General features: G+C 51.7%; 1 protein-coding gene and 1 long non-coding RNA gene across 2 annotated transcripts in view; one reads left to right on the forward strand and one right to left on the reverse strand.

Moving 5' to 3' along the window:
* Positions 1-4,803, reverse strand: part of CREB3L1 (cAMP responsive element binding protein 3 like 1) — a 34,101-nt gene extending 29,298 nt beyond the window's left edge. The window contains 1 exon segment of the mRNA XM_079102055.1: positions 4,253-4,803. Coding sequence (XP_078958181.1) covers positions 4,253-4,354 — 102 coding nt within the window. The 5' untranslated portion in view covers positions 4,355-4,803.
* A 1,473-nt stretch (positions 4,804-6,276) lies between these two features.
* On the forward strand, positions 6,277-13,751 carry LOC306639290. The gene is made up of 3 exons (XR_013757605.1): positions 6,277-6,448; positions 11,746-11,854; positions 12,029-13,751. It is a non-coding gene; the product is annotated as an uncharacterized lncRNA (long non-coding RNA).
* Positions 13,752-21,085: the final 7,334 nt, after the last annotated feature.

Here is a 21,085-nt window from a genome sequence, read left to right on the forward strand (position 1 = left end):
GGAGGAAACAGACAATAAGTCAGTGAAATAACTACAAACTTGGATAAGAACTGAAGAAATCAAAGGATTGACAGAAAATAATGGGGGGGGGGATGTTCCATTTTAGGTTGTTGGGAAGGCATCTGTAAAGAGGTGATATTTGAGCTGAGACCAGGAGGCTGCAATGGAATGGACTGGGGATGGGGGGGGGGGGGCAGCATTTCAGATGGCAGGAACCACATGTGCAAAGGCCCTGAGGCAGGACTGAACCAGGCCTAGTTTTAAGCTGGGTGAGCACTGAGAATCCTAGAGCAAGTCAAAGAAGAGGAGACTGAGGAAGACAAAAGCCCCAGAGCCAGACTCAAAGGTAAGATCTGAGCCACAAGTTCATAGAGGTATGGGATAGCCAGTTCTAGTCTGTCTGTTTAGACCAGGGGCTGCAGAGACCTGCAGCAATGACAACTCATTGGAAACTATGAAGAGCACTTCCTGAATCTCAGAGATGGTGGAAGCTGCAGGACACTGATGACCAGGAGCAGATGGGCTTAAGCATTCCTTTTTCTTTTCCCTAAAAAATGTTGAGTCTGGCCTGGACCTCATTCATTCATTCTTTCATTCACGCAGACCTCCAGCCATCAAGGGTGCTAGGTGCTGGGAACAAAGAGCAAAGCCCCTGCCCTTGAGGAGCTTGGTCCCTCAACAGTGGAGACAAAAACAAAACGGAAGAGACCATGCCTGAAACTCAGTGTTTTGGTGGAGGAGTGTCTGAGGAAGTCTTGCTTTTTGAATAGGAGCCCTAAGAGTTGGGCTCCTCCATTAGCTTTTCTTCATCCATTCTTTTCTAGTGGATTCCACTCTTGAGATCAGAGTGCCCTGGCCCTCTGTCCTCCTTCCTGTCCTGAGAATTTAAAGACACACACACACACACACACACCCTCCCCTTCTGAGGGCTGTAAAAGGCCCACCCACACAGGCACATCCAAACACACATACTTCTCTAATCTCCCTAAATCCTCCAAAGGCTGGGGGTGGGGGTGGCTCTCTGCTTTCCCCAGTCCTCTCAGGAGAAACCAGGCTGGGGATCTGGGGAGCAGCAATCAGCTGTAGCCCCCCCAGCTGCCTTCCCCTGGGCTGGCCCTGGGTCTCCGCCATTCCCACACCTGGCTCCCCAGCTGCTGCGAGGTGAATGAGTGTGCTGGGCAAACATCCCTGTGGCTTCCTGCTGCTCCCCTCCGAGACAACAGAACTCTTCCTTCTCCTCCTCCTCCTTACCTCCCCACACCCTCCCAGCTGGCGCTCCTCTGGGATCCAGAGCCAGCTCCCTCTGGAGAAACAGCCATTCCTTCCTTTTAGCAAGATGTGGGTAAGACACACACACTTGGTGTCTCCACCTCCTGGAGCCACGACCCGCTCCCCCTCTGCTCCTCTGCTCCAGTTCTCAGCCCAGACCTTCTCTTATGGATGCCAAGGGACTGAAGGATTGATCACAGGATATAGTGGAAGAGGGTCATCAGGAACTGTGTGACAGTGACCAGGGGCAGGGAGGAGAAGCCCCCACATCGGGCGGGAGGGGTGGCACTTCCAAGGGGCCTCTGTTGAGAATCATGCACAGGAGAAAGCACCTCAGTCGCCTGCAAAGGCACACACCTGTGTGTGCCGTGTTTCTCACAGACTGTTTTCAAGGTGAGCGTGCATTTTGCTTTTTGTTTTTAGAGGAACGGCGCACACAGGTTTTCCACATGACCTAATGGCCTAAATCTGGATTTTTAAGGAGAGTGAAAACACTTTTCTTCATCTTTTGTACCTATACTGTTTCTTTCCATCCTCACCTTGGAAACATTTTCCAGTCCTCTTGCAGAATGAAGAGGGCGTTGGGACAGAGTTGCTATGGGATACCTGCTGGAAGGGACCCTAGCATGGAAATGAAGCCTTAAAGAAGGAACCCCTGGAACCTCACTACCACCCCCATCCCGTCTCTGGAACAACTTGTCTGTGGTCCCTTATATGCCAGGCCTTAGGCTTCATTAATCTTTAATTTTTTTTTTCACTAAATCTCTATAGTAATGCCGTGAATGCAGCAAATTATGTGCATATATGCATATGGTGTAATGAATCCTGCTATTATGTATAATTATAATGCACCAATAAAAAAATAATGCCATGTGGAAGGTTCTGATACCATTTTTCAGATGAGGGAACTGAGGCCCAGAAGAATAGCCACTTGTCTGAATTGCCCAGCTGGCTGGTGGCAGAAGTATAATCAGACACAAATGTCCCGAATCCTAGCTGGGAGATCTTTCTCTGTGCTCTTAGAAACCCTTTCCTCTCTTCTGCCTGGCTTGGCCTTGTCCAGGCACCAGGGCAGGAGTGTCCCCAGCAGGGCTTTCCCTCCCCAGTGTCCACATGCTGGTTACCACTGTCAGATCCAATCAGGGCTCCTTTCCTGTGCTGGACCGGAGGAGCAGCTGGGGATGCAGGGCTGAGTAGCAGAAAGAGGCTGCAGGCGGAGCAGAGTCCATTCAGAAGAAAACCCAGCACAGAGCTGCCAAGGGTTGAGGGGAGCTCGCAGGAGGGCTCAGTGGCACCCCTTGATCAGATTGCCTGAGTTCCAACAAGACCCCTTCGTTCTCACCAAATTTCTTGCCAGAACCAAGGTGTGGAGGGGTGGATCCCTAGAACCCTGCTGTTTGATTCCTAGGAGTGGTACCAGAACTATGTTTAGAAAGTCTTGACCCAATCTTTCTCCATTTTACAGGCAAGGAAACTGAGGCCTGGGTGGGGACAAGTGGGAGACATGGCCCAAGCTCACAGAGGAAGCATAGGCAGGATTGGACTCCAGTCCTCTCTTCCCAGTGTAAGCCCTCTCTCTTTGTTCTCTTAGCCTGTTTGTCTGATGGGACTAGGGGCCTTCCTAAGAGAGTGGGTGACATAGATGTGCTGTATAAGGGAGACCAGAGAGACCTCAGACCTCATGCCTCCCCAATTCAGGTTCCTGTCTCTTAGAAATGTATGCTTACATCAATGTCGTCACTTGGGACAGTTTAGACAGAAGTGCAAGATGCCCAAGTCTTTCAAGGACTTTGCTCTTGTCTGACCAAGTTTATTTTAGTCGGAGAAGGTAAAGGCCAGCAGGTGGAGGCCCTCATGTGCTTGACCAGGGGTTGAGTGAGTGTGTGTGTGTAAATGCATGTGTGTTTGTGTGGCACAACTGGTGGTTCACTGCTGGGGGGGGTGCTTCATTAGACTCCCCAAGTCCCCCACATTCCTGACTTCAGGGCAGGCCCTTCTGAACCTAGACATTTCCTCCCTTACTGTGTCCCTGCGCCTCCCCCATGGAGGCCTAAGGCTGAGCCTGAGAGGGAGGGAGGGAGGGAGGAAAGAAAAGAGAGAGCCACGTTTCCTTAGGGAGGGAGGGAAAGAGAAAGAAAGGAGAAAGACAAGCCCAGAGACAGCGATGGTCATGAAATCAGAGGGGACAGGGGAGAGGGACAAAGACACACACACACACACACACACACACACACACACACACACACAGAAAATCTTCAGAGACATGAGGAACCGAGACAGAGCAGTGATCTCCAGACACAGAGATGGAGAGAAAGGTCTCCCTCCTGAGCGATCACCCTGTGTTGCCCTGAGACTCAGGTTCCTTTCTGGAGGCCTCGGTCCTGATTCCTTGGGGCAGCCAAGGAAGCACCCCTGTTTCTGGGTCTGGCTCAGAACCTGGGTCTGGCTCTGACCCGCTAGGAGCATCGGGTCTCCGGCCCTCTGAATGCTCCCCTGTGCGCCCCCCAGCGGAGATACAGAAGAGAAGCCTTCGAAGCCCTAAAGGGGGCGCAAGAAGGGGGGCCGCCACTTTGCACCGGACCAGGTCCCAGAACCCTGGGGCGGGTAGGAGACAGCTAGAAGACACGGGCAGGGGCAGAATTGGTGTTTCTCAAGCTCTTGTCGCAGAATCTGGTGCCCTGGCTCCTCGAAATCCTCTTCTCTTAGAAGGCGGAGGCCAATATATGCATGGAGTGAACCCCTAGGAGCGGCGCGCCCTGGCCCAAGCTTCAGACTCCGGTTCAGGATCCGGGTTAAGGGAGGTGTCGAGGGACCTACTCGCTAAATCTCAGAGCTCTAAGCACGTGTCCCTCCAGGACACCCTGCACCCAGCCCCCTCCCTGGCTGCTGCCCAAATGGTGTGTAGTCCGGTCTTTCTGGGGGCCCCGGCGCTCCGCGACGAGTGCCGCCGAGTTGTGCAGTGGGAAGGAGACCCTTCACTTACCGCATTGTTGAGGAAATCCGATTCGTTCAGATCCCCCAAGTCCAGGAAGCTGGATCCGGGGAACAGCCTGTCGGCCGGGAAGGGTTCCAAGACGGCGTCCATCGCGGCCGGCTCCGGGGACCCCCTTGGCGGGGCTCCCTCACTCCAGGGCGGCGGCGAGCCCAGCACAGAGCTCCTGCCTGAGCGCGGGCGAGCGGGCGGGGGGCAGGTCCCGGGCGAAGCCCCGGGGGAGGGGCGGGCGGAGGCGGCGCGGCCCCGGGTCGGGGGCGCGGGGGCCTTAGGACAGCGGCGCAGAGCGGGCTGGGCTCAGGGGCCCTGGGCGCACCGTGGGCATTTAGCCGACTCCTCCTCCTGCTCCTCCCGGGGCACAGCTGCCTTCCATGGGGAGCCCGGGGGTGGGGCTGCGGACTGGTGGAGCCCCCCGGACCGGGTGGGAGCCGGGGGCGGGGGAGCTGAGCGCTCCCCCGAGACTGGGTGGCTGCCGGCCGCGGCGCTTTCTCTGCGTCTCCCTCTGCACGGCTTCTGTCACTTTCCTCTCAGTGAAACCGGGAACCCCTGGCTGGTTAGCCCAGCTGGCCGAGGCGCCACGCCCCCACATCAATATTCACGATAACTCAATATTAATGAGAAGGGGGCGGGACCTAAGAAACCGCCCCTCCCCTTTTAAAGAGACCTCTGCAAACCAGTCTTCCTTGCCAGTCTCTGATCTCTGACCGCTCAAGGAAGGGGCTTAGAGCAACATCGTCCTGCAACTGATAAGGGTGTTCCTGGAACATGAGCATCTTGTGAAGGCTTTACCAACCACGTTCCCATAACTTGATGAGGAAGCTGTTATTTTTATTCTCCAAGCTTTACTGCCAAACCCAGTCAAGCAACTCCATTTCACAGGCTCCTCCAGACCTTCCCTCAATGGGGACGATTTCAGCTGCTTAACTCAGCTCTCAGCTCTCCTCCAGGAAGCCTTCCTGAAGCCTCAGGGTGGAGCAGTTACCACCCCGGACCGTATTGTGCTTACCCCCTTGTTTCCAGTCTCTTGTGATAGAGTTGTTGTTTGCGCACATGTCTATGAACCCCCCACCTCACTCCCCCGCTCACACAATCACACTCCTTAGGGCAAGAACTGTATTTCCTGTGTGTGGAAGGGATGCATGAACAGCATGAAATGAGGTGAGTACCTCTCTCATCAATCACCAATAGTTCCTAAGAGCAGGAAGTTGGAGAACAGCTGCTGTGGAGTCTGGATGAGGGAAGGTGCTGGCTGGCTGCACATTCCACAGGCACCTGACATTCCCAGTTCCCCTTGGATCCATTACCTAAGTGACCTGCCCCTGCGTACAACTTAATCTCTTGAAAGGGCTGATAAACAATCACCAAGCACCTGAACAAATGGAGGTGTTTCAGAAAGGCACACCCTTGGAGGGCTGGCACGCAGTTTCCTGCCCAGAAGTCATTTATCGGATTAAATTTGTCCTCCTTGTTTGGGTAATGAGCTCAAGAACCAAAAGGCCTTTAAGTAGAGATGTCATAGCAGCTAAGCCACTGGGTATCACAAAAATTGTTCTCTCAGTGCCAAAACGGGAGAAGGGCTCACAATGACCCGTGACAACAGTTGTTTGCTAGCCAGGTAGGCAGGTGGCTTTTCCTTCTTTTCATGACCCAGTGGACACAGTTCTGGACAGTGAAGTTCTGACCCTTCAGGCTGTCACATGACTATTAGCTCCTGGGCCTCCTGCAGAGTTCACTTCTGTGAAGAAGTGGAAGAAGTCCAGATCACAGCCCACGCTTTGGGGACTCGCTTACCAGCAACGCACTTGGACAAGTTGGGTGGGTCAAAAAGACATCAGTTTGCTTTTAGAACCATGCCAGGGTGAGGAGGCCCTGGGTTCACTGTGAAAAAAGAAATAATGGCTGGTGGAATTCAGGCATTTTCCCCAAATGCATCACTTCTGGCTAGCTGGGGACCCCTGAAAACATTTAGAATGTGGCTGGTCCTTCTCAAGGCAAGGGGAGTGGTCGCTGGCTGGATGCACAGGCTGGTCTGCTGTGGATGAGCTCGTGGCAGCAGGTGTCTGGAGTCCTGGCTCCTAAGCTGGAGTCCCTGAAGGCCCCCAGGAGGAACAAAAGTGCCCCTTCGCCTGAGGTTGGCTGGAAGTCGTGCCTGTGTCCCCCCAGCCTGCTCTGTAATTAGAGACACAGGTACCATTTAAATGATTGGGGAAGATTATATAGTTTTAGATAAGTAGGATTAGAGTGTCCTGTCTTTCCTTATTCTTACCCAGGTGAACACCCCAGGAAACCATTGAAAATAATCCTGGGGAGACATTCTGGTTCCGGCACTCCGGTGGAGTCTGAGAGACAGGATCTTCCAAGAGAAATCCTGGTGAGGGGGAGGAGGGTGGCGTGGGGGGAGGGGGGCGAGGCAGGGCAGAGCCTGGCGTACAGTAAGAGCATGATCATCTTCTCTCCTGGAATGAAGGGGATGGCGAAGCCTGGCTGAGATGAGGAGGTCGGAGGATTGGTCCATGCATTCTACGAGCATTATTGAGCATCTACTGGGAGTGCCCTAGACCAGGCGCTCACTGGAGCTGCAGTGACTAAGAACTTAGGTCCCAGAGTGAATGAGGGATGGCAGAGGTGGGTGGAGGAAAATGTGAAGCGTTTTAAGATGACAATTTCAGATAGTGGTAAGGACAATGAAGAAATACAGTAGTGTGACTTGACTGTGGGTAAGGCAAGCCACGCGTGAGCTGAGAACTGAATCATGAACTGGGGTCATTTGTAGGGCAAAACAGAGAGAAAGGCATTCTGTTTTTTCTTTTTTCTTTTTGTGCTAGGGATTGAACCCAGGGCCTTGTGCATGTGAGGCAAGCAGTCTACCAACTGAACTATCTCCCCAGCCCAAGGCACTCTGGACAGAGAGAATAGCACACAGGGGGGTGGGAAGCATGCACAGGAGGGCAGCCAGTGGCCCAGGAGTGACATGAGCATGGGAAACTTCAACACCCCACACGAACGGGTACCGATGGTCACACTGAGGACACGGTTCTATTCTGTGTAAGCACTGACAAGAATTGTGCCAGCTGCCCCTGCAGCCTGCTGTCGGGTGTGGTCAGCAACAGGTCTCTTCCATTTTGGCTTGGGGATTGAACCCAGGGCCTACTGCATGCTAGGCAAGTGCTCTCTCACAGAGCGGCGGGCCCCACCCGCCCTTATCTCTTCAACATTTTCCAGGAGATGGGATGACGCGGCTCACTGGGTCTGAGGTCTGGCTTCTGGCCCAACAGAAAGGGTTCGTTCCCTCCCCGCTGGTCCCTGGGTCTGCTCCTGCGCCCATCCCCTCCCCAGGCTAGGCAGACCCCACCTTCACAGCCCCAGATACTTCAGAGCAGGGAAAGCAGGGGCAGCAGCCCCTCCTGTTGAGGACTCAGGAACACCTGGTCACTGCTGCTCCGCAGCAGCTGTGAAGCAAAGGCATCCTGACACAGGCACTGGAGGTGGGAGCAGAGGTAAGCTTCCTGCCTGTCCCAGGTACTGAAGGTCAGGAAGAGAGAAAGGGTCCTGCCAGGCCAAGCCGTGAGCAGGGGCAGGGATAGTATGTGTGCACGCACGTTTAGAGGAGTTGGGGTCTTGGCAGGGGACTGTCACACGCTGACACCCTGGGGGGAGTCTTTGACCTTCTCTGGGTCTCGGTTTCCACAGCTATGAAATGGGGAGGTGCTCATGCCCTCTGGGGTCCTGTCCTTGCCAAGGATCTTCCAAATGTGGCCTCACCAGGACAGGGCCTGGGAAGCTGGGGGAAAGCCTGGCGCTCAGGTTTCCAGATCCTCCCATAGCCTCCGGGAGGGTGCCAGGCAAGGCAGGTGTTTACATGGGGAAGGCAGGCCTGGGGTGGTGGCGAGAAGGTCGCCCAAAGTAAACCTGCCTTGTTTGCCTGGATTGTAAAGGAAAAACGCTTTGGCACACTCCAACAGGAACTTCGGAGAAATGAAAACATATCCATCCTGGAGATTAGGCTGACTTCCGGGGTGCAGACGGAGCCCTTTGTTCTCCTGTGGGTCTCTAAAATGGGCCGCACGACTGCTCTCCCTGTGCCCCCACCCTGGGCTGGAGTTGGAGTCCAGGAGGTGGCGGGGCTGGGGGGCACTTCAGACCACAGCTGTCACTCACCTTAGGTGCTCCTCTCCACCCTCTTAGCCTGTGGTTCTTTCCTCTCTCCACCCCGAACCATAAAAATATCTGACAGTTATCAAGAACTTGCTTTGTGCCAGGCACTAAATATATTATCTTGTTTAATTCTTGGAACAAGTTTGTAAGATAAGTATCAGTTCCAATTGTGAGATGCACTTTTCATACATTATAATATCTCTGAGGTCAGACTTATAATTAATGGCATGTCATAGTTTAGTGGACTTTTTTTTCTTAATGTACAGAAAATAATGGATGCACCATACATTAATGCCTTATAAGATTCAGGGGAAGATGATGTCATTAGCATCCCCAATCTGCAGATGAGAAAACTAAGGCTCAGAGAATTTATACTCCTTTCTTCAACAGGCAACCAAGACCTGGGACTAGGGCTGGCTTGTCCTGGGCCCCCTCTTCATGAGGCAGAGCTAGGACAGAAAGCTGGGCCTCCAGCCGTCCAACCAAGGGCCCTTTCCACTCACCCCAGATGAACTGGGTTTGCTCACTGGGGAGAGGCAGGAGCTGAGGGGTGAGCCTTCCAGGACCTTCCTCAGCAATGAGTGATTCATTGGCCACCCTGCCTTAGAGAAAAGCCTTAAAGATAGATTTTTTTCCTCTTTAAATTCTCTGAAGACTGAAGTTCCTTAAGGACTAAGAAAACACTTGCCTCCTTTCCAGCTTCTTTTCCTGGTAATTGGTTTAGCGTCTTTTTCCCTGAATTTCTGCTCTACTGTCCCATCTTTGGACTGGAGGCAGGCCCGCCCCTTGGCCCTCTGTCTGCCTGCTGCCTGGGGAACAGCTCCACCCGCTTCCTGCTTTGCTCTCCTGTTCTTAATTCACCCTTCTTTCCTCCAGCTTGAATCACCTGCACCAACTTTGCTTCTAGATGCTTCGATAGCCCAAGCCACCTGGCTCCATCCCTCAAAGACATATACTCATGATTCTTGAGTTCCCCCAACTCCTTTGCTTGTTCAGTCTAAAGTAATGAGGGAAAAATCAACAAAGCCTTTTTTTTTCTCCTTCCTGCCTTGAGAAGTCCTCATGTTGGGGACACTCCCTACAAATCCTGCTCCACCTAGGACTGGCAGAGCAAAACTATGAACCTAAGAGGAAGGGCAGGGGCATGGAAAGTTGGAGGCCCTACTGTGGTGCTGCCCGTGTCTCCCCAGGCCTCGATATCCCCAACCTCCAAGGCTGGTGAGGCCAAGGTGGCTTGTCACCAAGAAGCAGAGAGGCAGCATGGGGCCTTCACATCAGAGGCTTTGCTAAAACACAACCACCCCAATTCAGTTCAGTAGAGAATGTTAACAGGCAAGGATAAGCCAGGGTCTCAGAGTTTTCCCTGTCAAATGAGCATTCTAGACAGGACAGGTTCTCAGATTCTGTCCTACTAGCTCAAACTGTGGGACTTGGTTTCTCTCTGCTCAGAATGCAAATGTGGCCTTGCCCAGGAGTCCTTGAGGCTGTTAGCGGCAGCAGCTGAGCATGCAGCCCACAGGGGCGACCCTGCGCGCTCACCCTGGGACCATGACCAGTATAGGAGGTGTGGACCTAAGCATGGGCCTTCCGCCATTTGCGCATGTGCACGCGCCCTCGAAGGAGAAAACGCCAGCTCACACCTAAGGGCGGGCCGCCTCTGCACGTCCATGCCAGCGCGTGCGGCTGCAAATCTGGTTTCCATCTTCTCCCAATAGGCAGCAGGGCTCGGGGAGACTGAGTGGAATATTAATTGTGCTTTTGCACGTGGCCAGGCTCCATGAATGTGCTGGTCGGAGGGAGCAGCCGGGAGCTATGTGGGGAATGAAGGGGAAGCCACAGCGGCATGGCTGCTGGGGTTTACCGCTGCGCTGCGGAGGAGGCCGAGCCCCGAGACCCAATGGGATTGCTGGCGGTGAGCGGCGTGTGAGGTCGGAGCTTCCCAGAACAAGGAGTTGGGGACGGCCAGGCAGACACCAGCCAGGTTTAGGGGTATTCCCGCATTTGACTCACTGTGGATCTGGCACATAGTAGGTATTTAATAAGTGCTCAACAGATCCCCTTCCGGGGAGCAGGCAGAGTAGAGGAAGGAAGACAAGGACCACGTATTAAGCACCTGCCATGTGCCGGCCACTCTGAGTGTCACTGTTAAGCTGTTTGTTTGTTTATTTATTTTTAGTTTAAATTTTTCCCATTAATGGGGATTGAACCCAGGGCCTTACACATGCTAGGCAAGTGTTCTACTACTGAGCTACTTCTCCAGCCCTTTTTATTTTTTATTTTGAAACAGAGTCTAGCTAAATTGCCCAGACTGGCCTTGAACTTGTGATCCTCCTACCTCAGCCGCCCAAGTAGCTGGGATTGCATGCCCGGCTGCCCAAGCATCTTATTCTATTTCAAACTAACAAAGACCTTAGGAGCCAGTGTCACCCCCATCTAGGAGAGGGACCCTCTGCACATTTATAACCCCACCCTGTCACTTGCCGCTTTAGGGAGGCCCAGGGAAGAATAGCCTCTTTGATTTAAGAGCACCACACTGACTTTTTCTGAGCCCTGGGGCCAATTATTAACCTAATAGAACCTCTGGAGTTTTCTTTTTTCTTTTTTTACAGTACTGGGGATGGAGCCCAGCGCCTCAAACGTGCCAGACTCTATCACCAACCTACACCTGAACCTAACTCTGGATTTTGTGGCTCTTTGCATTTCCTTCTTTATTTAGACTGGAAGGAAGCAGAAAAGCAATGGCTGAGGTCTACCTCTTGCAACAGGATCTCATGAAGGTGCATGTCACAGACTAACTGCATCCTGCCTTCGTTTTATGTTTTTATCCACATTCTCCATAATCTTTTTCTTTTTTTAAAAACCACCAGATTCCATTGTCTTGTAGGGCTTCTTAAATACCTTAGAAGTGAGACAGAAGACACAAATATTTTTACTCGCACAGATGAAGAAAGTGAGTCCCAGAGAGGTTGTGTTATTTGGCTCAGGTCACACAGTTATTCAGCAGGGAGAGTGGGAAATTTGATCTTGTATCTATTTGATTTAATCGTTTTGCTGCCCCAGACTCTGGGTTTGGACAGGTAATCAGGGAACTTTCCGGAACGTTGGAGGAGTTGGAGGTCTTTGTAGATACCTTTACCTCTCACCAAGGTTCTTCTGAGGAGCATGTTCAGATGGGGGTCTCATCCCGTCGTGTGCTTTGAGCGGGTCTTGGGCGCTCTGGGCATCCGCATCCCTAGGGACCAGCCCCAGCCTCTGTGACTGAGCAGAAGCAACAGAAAACCAGCAGACCCAGTTTTGGCAATCACCATTAAAGCAGATATATATTCCAGATGCTCTGGGGAACATTTCTGGAGCCTCCACACTGAAGGGCGGACCAATTCCCCAGAGGAAGACGCATGGACGCGGCCCAGGGGAGCCACATGTATTTTCTGCTATACGGCAAGCGAACGTGGAGTGTCCAAGGATTGGGAAAGGGCCCCAGCGGTGTTATTTTGCTGCCAGTCCCTTCCCATGCCCATCAGATCGCCCACAGGCGCCTCTCTCCCAGGGAGAAAGACACGGGCTCCCCAGGGAGGCCTTCCACACCCTCATGGGTGAATTTATTTCTTACAGGAACTGACACCCCGCAGGTGAGCCACAGCACAGCTGGAGGTGCCTTGGAGAATGACAATCTCTGATCCCGGGCAGAGATGTGGAAAGATATGGAGATAAGGAGTGGTTCCTGGGGGCTGTCCCGTGAGCCCTAGGGTGTTGGATGTGGGGTACCTCCAGACACCAGCATGCATGGTGGGGAAGGGAAATTATCAAAGAAACATAATGACTTTCATGAACTGCCATCTACTGTGGCCCTGTTGCCAGCTTGCAATGCTTAACTCAATCTTCAGAATCTATAAAGAGCTCCTATAAATCAGTAAGACAACAACCAGCAATCCAATAAAAACAGTGGTAAATAATATGAGCAGTGAGTCGGGTGCATTTATTCAATGTGGCATTTATCATGTCGCAGAATCTGTGTTAAGCACTTCCTATGAGTTTTCTGTTATGCTTCGATACAATCCTCAGGGGCAGGTACTAAGATTGCCATTTTCTAAGGCTCAGAGAGATGAAGGAACTTGCCCAAGGTCACACAGCTTATCTGTCTGATTTCCTAATCCATGCTCTGGAGACATGATTTGGGACAGCAGGACTTCACTGGAATCCAGGGTCTCAGAAAAACTTGATGGGAAAAGAGGAGGAAAAATGACAGAGCAGCAGTTGGCCAAGGTAAACTCACCTTCACCCAGCTATTTGAGAAGACCCCAGTATTCCCAGTCCTGACTAGAGGTATTCTTTTTTTTTTTTTTTTTAATCTTTTAAAAATAGATAATGCGTTTACATGACTCAAAAAACAAGGAAATATAATGAAAAGTGATCCTCCCCTCTCTGCATCCTATATCCTAACCACCAAGTTCCCACCCTTCAACCAACATATAATCAATTTTATTACTTTCTTAGGTATTCTCCTTTGCTGTGCGTGTGACGCATGCACATGCATATATTCCTTCTCTCTCTCTTCTTAACTGAAGAGGAGGGTGTTATACACACTGTTCTGCATAGTTTTGTTTTCACTTAATTTATCTGAAGATCTTCCTGTATTAGTACACACAGAACTTCCTCATTCTTTTATTTTCCCCCGATGGCTGCATAACCACTCATTGTATGAATGTCCTGTGCTTTATTTACCTGTCCCCTATTGATGGACACTTGAATTGTTTCCAGTTTTTTACTGTAATGAACAATGCCACAGCGATGAACTTGTCCAAACGCTGGGTAGCTGTAGGATGAATTCTCAGAGGTGGGAGGACTGGGTCAAATTTGTAACGTTGAAAGATGTGCTCAAATAGCTTGCACCAATTTACACCCCTACCAGCAATGGGAGGTTTCTCAAACTGAGGATATTATTAAAGTTTTACATTTTTCTACTCTGCTGGATAAGAAATGGTTTCCAGTGAATTTTTTTTTTTTTTTTTTTTTTTTTTGGTACTGGGGATTGAACTCAGGGACACCTGAGCCCTTTTTTGTATTTTATTTAGAGACAGGGACTCACTGAGTTGCTTAATGCCTCGCTGTTGCTGAGTGAGCCTGGCTTTGAACTCTTCATCCTCCTTTCTCAGTTTCCCGAGCTCCTGGGATTACAGGTGCCCCAACACGCCCAGCTTCCAGTGTATTTTTAATTTGCAATTTCCTTGAGTAAGAGTGAGTACCTTTCTAGATGTCTTAGAACAATTTATGTTTCCTTTTCTGTACTCTATTCATATTCTTTGATCCTTTTAAAATCAGTGGTTGGTATTGTCTTATTGATTTCTAGAAGCTCTTTATATATTAATGAACTTGTGATATAATTTTCAAGGGAACTGGGGTCACAATTTGCATCCCTCTGGGAAACTCTGTGTGTGCGCGCGCGCGCGCCTGTGTATATTCTCCTTTCCTTCCACACTCTCAGTTCAACTATTTATTTAGTCAGTACCTCTTGTGTACCTGCTCAGTGCTGATGTACACAAGGCCAGAGGTGAGTAGACAAAACCTTCAGGTTTTCACAGTCCAGTGGGGGAATCCAGATCTGTAATCCAATAGGCTGTAGTTCCTGGTGAGATGAACTGTAATTCGGGATTCAGAATAAGTGCTTCGGGACCATGAGGAAGAAAGTGATTTGATAGCCTCTGCCTGTCACGATTGCTCTGATGCCAGTGTCCACCTGGGGCTGGCTTTTCCTGCTCATTCTCTCCCTTTGAGTGCAGCCTCAAGCCCTGATTGCAAAAAAAACCCTGCTCCAGAAAGATGGCTCCCTCGACGTATTTACAGAGTGCTTACCAAATGCTAGTCTTCCACATGCCCACCTTGTCACTCTGTCTTCATGTGGCTTCCTTCTTGGCCCTGCACTGGTCTTCACCATCTGTTCTTCCTACCCTGTCTCCTGTCTCTGGTGTACATTCCTCCATTGCCCAGGAGGATTGGAATCTTCTTGCTGGTAGGAAGGGAGACTATCCTTTGGGTCCCCTCCCTTTGGTGCTTGGCTTCAAGCCAAAGCTCATTGGCTGATTGATTGGCAGATGTTAGGGAGGTCCAAAACCATGACTCCCCTGAATTGGGGTGTGTGGGAGGCAAGAATGATACAGATTAGGCCCGGGAGCAGTTGGTATGCCAGGCTGAAGCCCCAGCTCAGGGCCCAACCAGGAAAGGGTTAAGCTTGCCAGAGTTTTGTATATGAAATGGCACCAGAAAAAAAAAAAAAATGTGCAGACTAGCAATTGAGCCCTGTCTCATCCTGGTTCAAATGACATTGTCTGAGCTTCCCCAGCCTCGCCTTCTGCACTAATTACAGACCTTCCCTGGGGAGGAAGGCTGAGGCCAGGAGGGCGTCATTACAGGCTCCCTTGCTGGAGGGAGCAAACCCCAATGACCAAACCCAATGACCAAACAAAACCTCTTGAAGAGAGGCCTGGGTTCCTCTGCAGAGCCTCTTGGAGGCTGCCTGGAGGGGAAAGGGTTAAGAAGCAGGCAGGGACTGGAAGGCTGGGCTGAAATATAGTCATGGGAACCCAGACCCAAGCAGGGTCCAGTCCCTGACTCCCTTTGCTTCGGCCAGGACACCTCCTCATCTTGCCCCCCAAGATGGCGGCAGCCGGAGCTGTGTTAGGGCCTCCCCTCTGTGGCCACCGGCCGGCCGCCGCTCCCTGTGGCCTGTGGAGACCAAACCTTCTTTAATCTTCCATTTATCTTGAGGCCTCGCCCCTCTGAGATTGGCTTTGATGTGGGGCCTGCTCCTGGGGGTAATCATGGGTTTCTGCAGCCTGATCTGGGCTCTGCCTACTGCCCCCAGCCCTGGGGGGACTGGAGGTCTCCTGACCATCACAGCCAGACCTTGACGGTGACCTTGGCGGATGGGGCAGCAGCGAGAGCTGCTTGTGGGTTCTGCTTGTGAGTTTTCATGAAGGGGCTGCTGCTGGGCCCAACTGGAGCGCAGGGCTGGGGAGAAGGAGCTCGAACGTCACTGTGTCATTGCTTTCGCCCTGTCTCCCCACGAGACCCCGCACATAGAGCCACACAAGGACCACGGCAGCTGCCAGGCTGAACATCTCCCACCCTCAGCTCGGTTAATCCTTAGGCCACGTGGCTGCAGGATCATCATAAAGGGGAGGAAACGGAGGGTCATCGGCTCATTATGTCACCAAAAAGGATCACGTTCCTACTGTGTACCAGGCACTACCGTCGGCTCCGAGCACCTAGTAGTGAAAAACACGGGCACGTTTCTCCTTGTAGGTGCTTAGGAGGAGGGACAGGTCATAGACAAACCGTCAGCTACACGGAGGGCATTGCAGTGCGTGCTGTGGAGACAGCGCCTTGAAGAAGTGTTGCCAGGAGTGACGGGGGCCACTGCTAGGGACACCGTGGACAGCCATGGTCTCTGTGAAGAGGCAGGGCCTGAGCGGTGGGAGGGGGTGGCCGCGGGGAGATAGTGGCTCTCCCATCTGCAGACGGTGGCGTCTGGGAGAGGGAAAGAAAGAACAAAGGTCGAGGCTGAAGGACTTTGTCTTGCTCCGGGCAGAGCTGGGAGGCCAGTCCATGGGAGGGTGGGACACAGGAGGACAGAGATAAGAAAAGGGTTGGACGAGGGAGGGGGTGCTGGGCCAGTTCAGTCCAACTGAGGAGTCTGGACCTGAGTGGACGGCAGCATCGGGACGGTCTGAGCAGGAGGCTGACTTGACGTAGCTGACGTTTTGGATCCAACATTCGAAGCAGAAGGTGTGGAGCTTAGGAGCCCACTCAAGCCCCCATGGAGGCTGAGACGCGATCCCAGTTCTGTCTGAAGTGAGAAACTGTGCTCTTGTCGCCTCCCACAGGAGACCGAGACGGCATCCCCTCCACCTTGGCATCCCTGGTGCCCAGCAGAAGACTTGGCACAGACTCCAGCCCAAAAGCACTTGGGAGTGACGGATTCGGTTTCCGGTTCCTCCGCTGACCAGGCAGAGGAGTTGGGAAAGGCACTGAAATCTAAGTCTCAAGTTTCTTTCTTTTTCCTTTTTTTTTTTTTTTCATCAGAAAATGGGAAGAGAAAACAATATCCACCTTGTCTGTGGGCCCGGCCTGGTGAGGCTCAAGGGAGGCCTGTGAGCGCAAGGGTGGCGTGGACGAGTGCCAGCCAGCACTCTGCTGTCTGATCTCAGGTCCTTATGCCCATGAATGGCTCTCAGCCTGACTGCTTAGAGGCTCCGCAGTGTCACTGTGACACCTGCCCTGCCCCATGGGTGTTGATAGCACCTCCTTGGCCTGGTGGCCTTCGGGAACTTGACCTCTAGGGATTGGGGAGAGAGAGTGGAGACAGACCAAGTCCATCTGGGCTGCTATAACAAACTACTGGATGCCAGGCGGCTTAGCAACAACTGAGGTTTCTCACCATTCTGGAGGCTGGAAGTCCAAGATCAGGTGCCAGCAGATTCAGTCTGATGAGGGCCTGCCTTCTGGTGCATAGACAGCCATCTCTTTGCTGTGTCTTCACATGCAGAGGGTGGAAGGGGTCTACCTCCAGCCTCTTTTATAAGAGCACTAATCCCATTCACAGGGGCTCCACCCCCCTCCTAATACCATCATGACCTGCTCACCTCCCAATGGCCACTCCTCATCCCCTCACCTTGAGGGCAAGGATTTCAACAGACAAAAAAAAAAAAAAAAAATTAATACTATTGTTTGAACCCCGGGGTACTAGACCACCGAGCCACATCCCCAGCCCTGTTTTGTATTTTATTTAGAGACAGGGTCTCACTGAGTTGCTTAGGGCCTCGCCAAAGCTGATGCTGGTTTTGACTTGCAATCCTCCTGCCTCAGCCTCCAAAGCTACTGGGATTACAGGCATGTGCCACTGCCCCCCGCCTCAACATATGAATTTTGGTGGGGAAACAAACAAACAGAGCTAGTGGCTTCCTCTCTGCTCCCAACCCCTGGATTGATTTCCTGCAGCTCCTTCTACACCCTCTGTCACAGCTCCTGGTGAAAGACATGGAGATCGCCTACATGCCTGTCATTCTGTTCCACCAGCCCGTGGGCTCCTGAGGGCAGGGATGACTCTACAATCTTTGTATAAGTGTACAACACGGTGTCAGTGTCTTGTTGGTGCTCAGTAAGGGACTGATGAACGAATGAATGGTCATAGTCCTTGGGGTCAGAGTAGCTGGAGTCACAGGCATCCAGACTCTAACCATGTCACTACTCCCATCTGGGCCTCTGTTTCCTCTTCTGTAAATGGGGTTTTGTCTTCAGTCATTCATTAAGCCACACTCATCACTAGGTGTGACGATCCTGTGTGTTCCAGGGATAGAGAAATTACTTAGAATCCGGGCCGCCCTCAGGAACCTGGAAAGGGCCTCAGGCATGGCTAGCAATAATTGCAGTATCACGGGATAATGGTTTTTATGGAGGGTACCAAAGTGGCTCAGAGGAGGAAGTGGCCCACTCTGCACTGAAAGGGAGGTTTCAGGACGCTGGGAGTTTTGACATGGTCTTGAAGGAGCAGCAGGCATTCGCTAGGTGCACAGAAGGAAAAAGGGTGCTCTGGACCATGGAAGAATGTGGCAAAAGTTCTGGAGGTGACTGGAACCTGGGGGTACAGTCTCGTACGTGGTTGTGGCTGAAAGTTTTCCAGGCCAGGAATGCATGAGGAGATGCGGGGCTGGAGAGGGCAGCTCGTGGCTAGATGTTGGGGTCCTTGATGACCACATAAGAGTTACCCCAAAGATAAATGGGAGCTGTTGGTGGATTTTACAGAGGAAAATAACATGGTCAGGATTGCATTTGGATAGATCCCTCCGCTGTGGTGTGGACAATGGATTGGAGATGAGCAAGACTGCAACTGACCAGCGAAGAGGCTGAAGCTGTTACCCAGGCCAGATAGGATAAGGCCTGAATGAAAGTTAGCAATGGCTAACTGTCACGCACGCTTCTCTGTGCCAGCCAGGTGCTGTGTTACGCATCTGCAAATACGATAGCCTCCCACCCTCAGGGCTGCCCTGAGGTGAAAGGTGCTATTACAAGAACACACCCCATGCTACGTTGGGGTGTGGAGACTCAGTCACATAGATTTCAGCTCCCACTGACCTAAGCACTATAATAAATAATGCTAAATAATGAAGGCAGTAGGGAGTCCGCGTTCGTTAGGAGGGAAGTCCCCTGGACACCAGCCTGTGGGAGAGGAAGGGATCAACTCCTCCTATTCAATCTCTGGGATCAACAGCCAACCCAGGCAAATGAGCAGGTTTTGCAGCCCCTACACCTATATGTCCAGGGTGCTGGGACAGGGTCCAAGGCAAGGAAGGGGATTCCTCTGTCATTCTCAGTTACCATGGGCATCCCCATGGAGGGTGACCCAAGGCCTGGCATTGAGGCCGGAATCATTTCGGCCTTTACCCCTGCCCCGTGGAGTGCTGGGAAATGGAACCCTGCCCTGTAAGTTCAGGCCCTGGGAGAACATTTTTGTGGCTGCCCTTGCCTTTCCAGGACCCTGCCCCTCTCAGAGGGATGACTGGGTTCGGCCCGGATGTCAGGGCGGGTACTCTTGTGTGTCACACTCGTGGGTGGGCCAGCTCAGCACTGGTCACCGGTGGGCCAGACCCTGGCCTTTGCTTGGCTGAGGCTGCCCAGGGCATGCTCTGTCCCTGTGGGCCCTGAAGACTCCTGTGTCTGAGCAGGGCGGAGTCCCTAGAGGTTCTACTTTGGTCCTGGGGCTGGAGCTGAGAAATGGGAGCTGTATCCTGTAAGTGGCTTCCAACCAGGGGTGTGGGTTCTGACCCTGTTCACTTCCTGGACCACAGATTGAGGGGCCGGCCTCCTCACTTATCTCTGTGGATGCTCCCAGGCTCACAGCAAGCAGGACCAGCTGATGTCAGGAGAACCCAGGACAGCATGTGGCACTGCCGAGTCACCCCCCAGAGGTGACACCGTGGCCTCTACCTGGAGCTCTGCTTTGTCTTCCATAGTTCAGGGCGCTGGTTTTGTTTTTTAATAAATAAAACCGAACCTACTCACAACTCAAGAGAGGCTGTGGTTTGTTCAGAACCAACGGCATCACCATGGCAACCACACCATCCATGAGCCCTTGAAAATGTCATTATCAACAGTGACCCTGCATATTCCATCCCACTTTACAGCCTCTGCAGCTGCATGGCCTTCAGGATGGAGACTAGGTGAATGGCCAGGTCTGGACTCCCCCCAAAACGTGGAGTTGACAGGAAGGACCTCAGGTACTCTTACCTCACCTCACCTGCTGCCACCTGCATCTCCATCTGAAAGGAGCTGAGAAGATCTCTTCCATGCTGGGGCAGGTGCTGGGGTGGATATTAAGTCCACACTTGGGAACCCTGGAACCTACGATTGTATTTCTAAACTTGTGTGCTGGGTACAGCTGCAGAGCTCATGAGGCCTAGAAGTCAAACCATGTGAGGGTGGGGGATGAGGTTGACCATGACCTCACCACCAGGAGGCCTGCAGTGCGGGAGATGCTTGGCTCACCTTGTTTCCATTCTCTTGCTGTAATTATGTCCCTGGAAGCAATTTAAATGAATGAATTAATTTTAATTAAATTAATAACAATATCTAGCATTTGTTGAGTGCAAGACACTGCTAAGCTCTTTCTCAACAGATGAATAGATTTTACAAATGTGATATCTATACACAATGGAATATTACTCAGTCATGAAGATGAATGGAATTATGGCATTCGTTGGTAAATGGATGGAATTGGAGACTATCATGCTAAGTGGAATAAGTCCAAGAAACCAAAGGCTGAATGTTCTCTCTGATATGTGAGGCTAACAAACATAAGAGGGATGGGGGAAGAATAGAAGTTCATTGAACTAGACAAAGGGGAACAAATGGAGGGGAGGGGGAATGGGAATCGGAAAGAGAGTAGAATGAATTGGACAGAACTTTCCTACGTTCATATACGTTCCTATGTTCACGAGCAGTGAAACTCCACATCATAGACAACCACAAGAATGGGAAGTTATACTCCGTGTATGTATAATATGTCAAAAACACACTCTACTGTCATGTATATTTAAAAAGAACAAATAAAAAGAAACTTAATTTCACATGGAAAGCATATGGTTACCCCTATTTTACAGATGAGGAAATTGAGGATAAAAGAGGTTAGCTCATTTCCTTTCTGGAAGGGTGGAGTTGAGATTTGGGTTCAGGTCTGTCTGACAGGTGTCCCCATCATTTTATCATAGCCTAAGGCTCAACTGAAGTTCAAGCCACATGCTGAGCAGACAGAGGCTCCAGGCTTGTCTGGTTTAGGAAACATTCTCCAGGAACCTCCACTGGTATTTCTCTTCCCCAAATGGTCCTTGATGACTCTCATCAGCGCTGCCTGAGGAGACTGAAGGATTCTAGACCACCAACATCCATTGCATGAGATTTTGGGGTGTGGGCTGCAGGACCATGTATCCTAGGCAACTTTCCAGGTTAAGCTGGATGTTTGAGAATTTAGAGCTAACTTAGCTCTGGAAGGGCATGGACCGTGGTGACTCTGAGACATGCCCAAGGCCTGGCACTGGAAGTGGCCAGTGTAGTGGCTTGGCTCAAAAGCGTTTGTTGAACTTGAGTGGAGATCGAATGGGCCCAGTAAGCTGTGCATGC

The sequence above is a fragment of the Sciurus vulgaris genome, assembly GCF_902686455.1.
Source record: "Sciurus vulgaris genome assembly, chromosome: 11".
Lineage (NCBI taxonomy): Eukaryota > Metazoa > Chordata > Mammalia > Rodentia > Sciuridae > Sciurus > Sciurus vulgaris.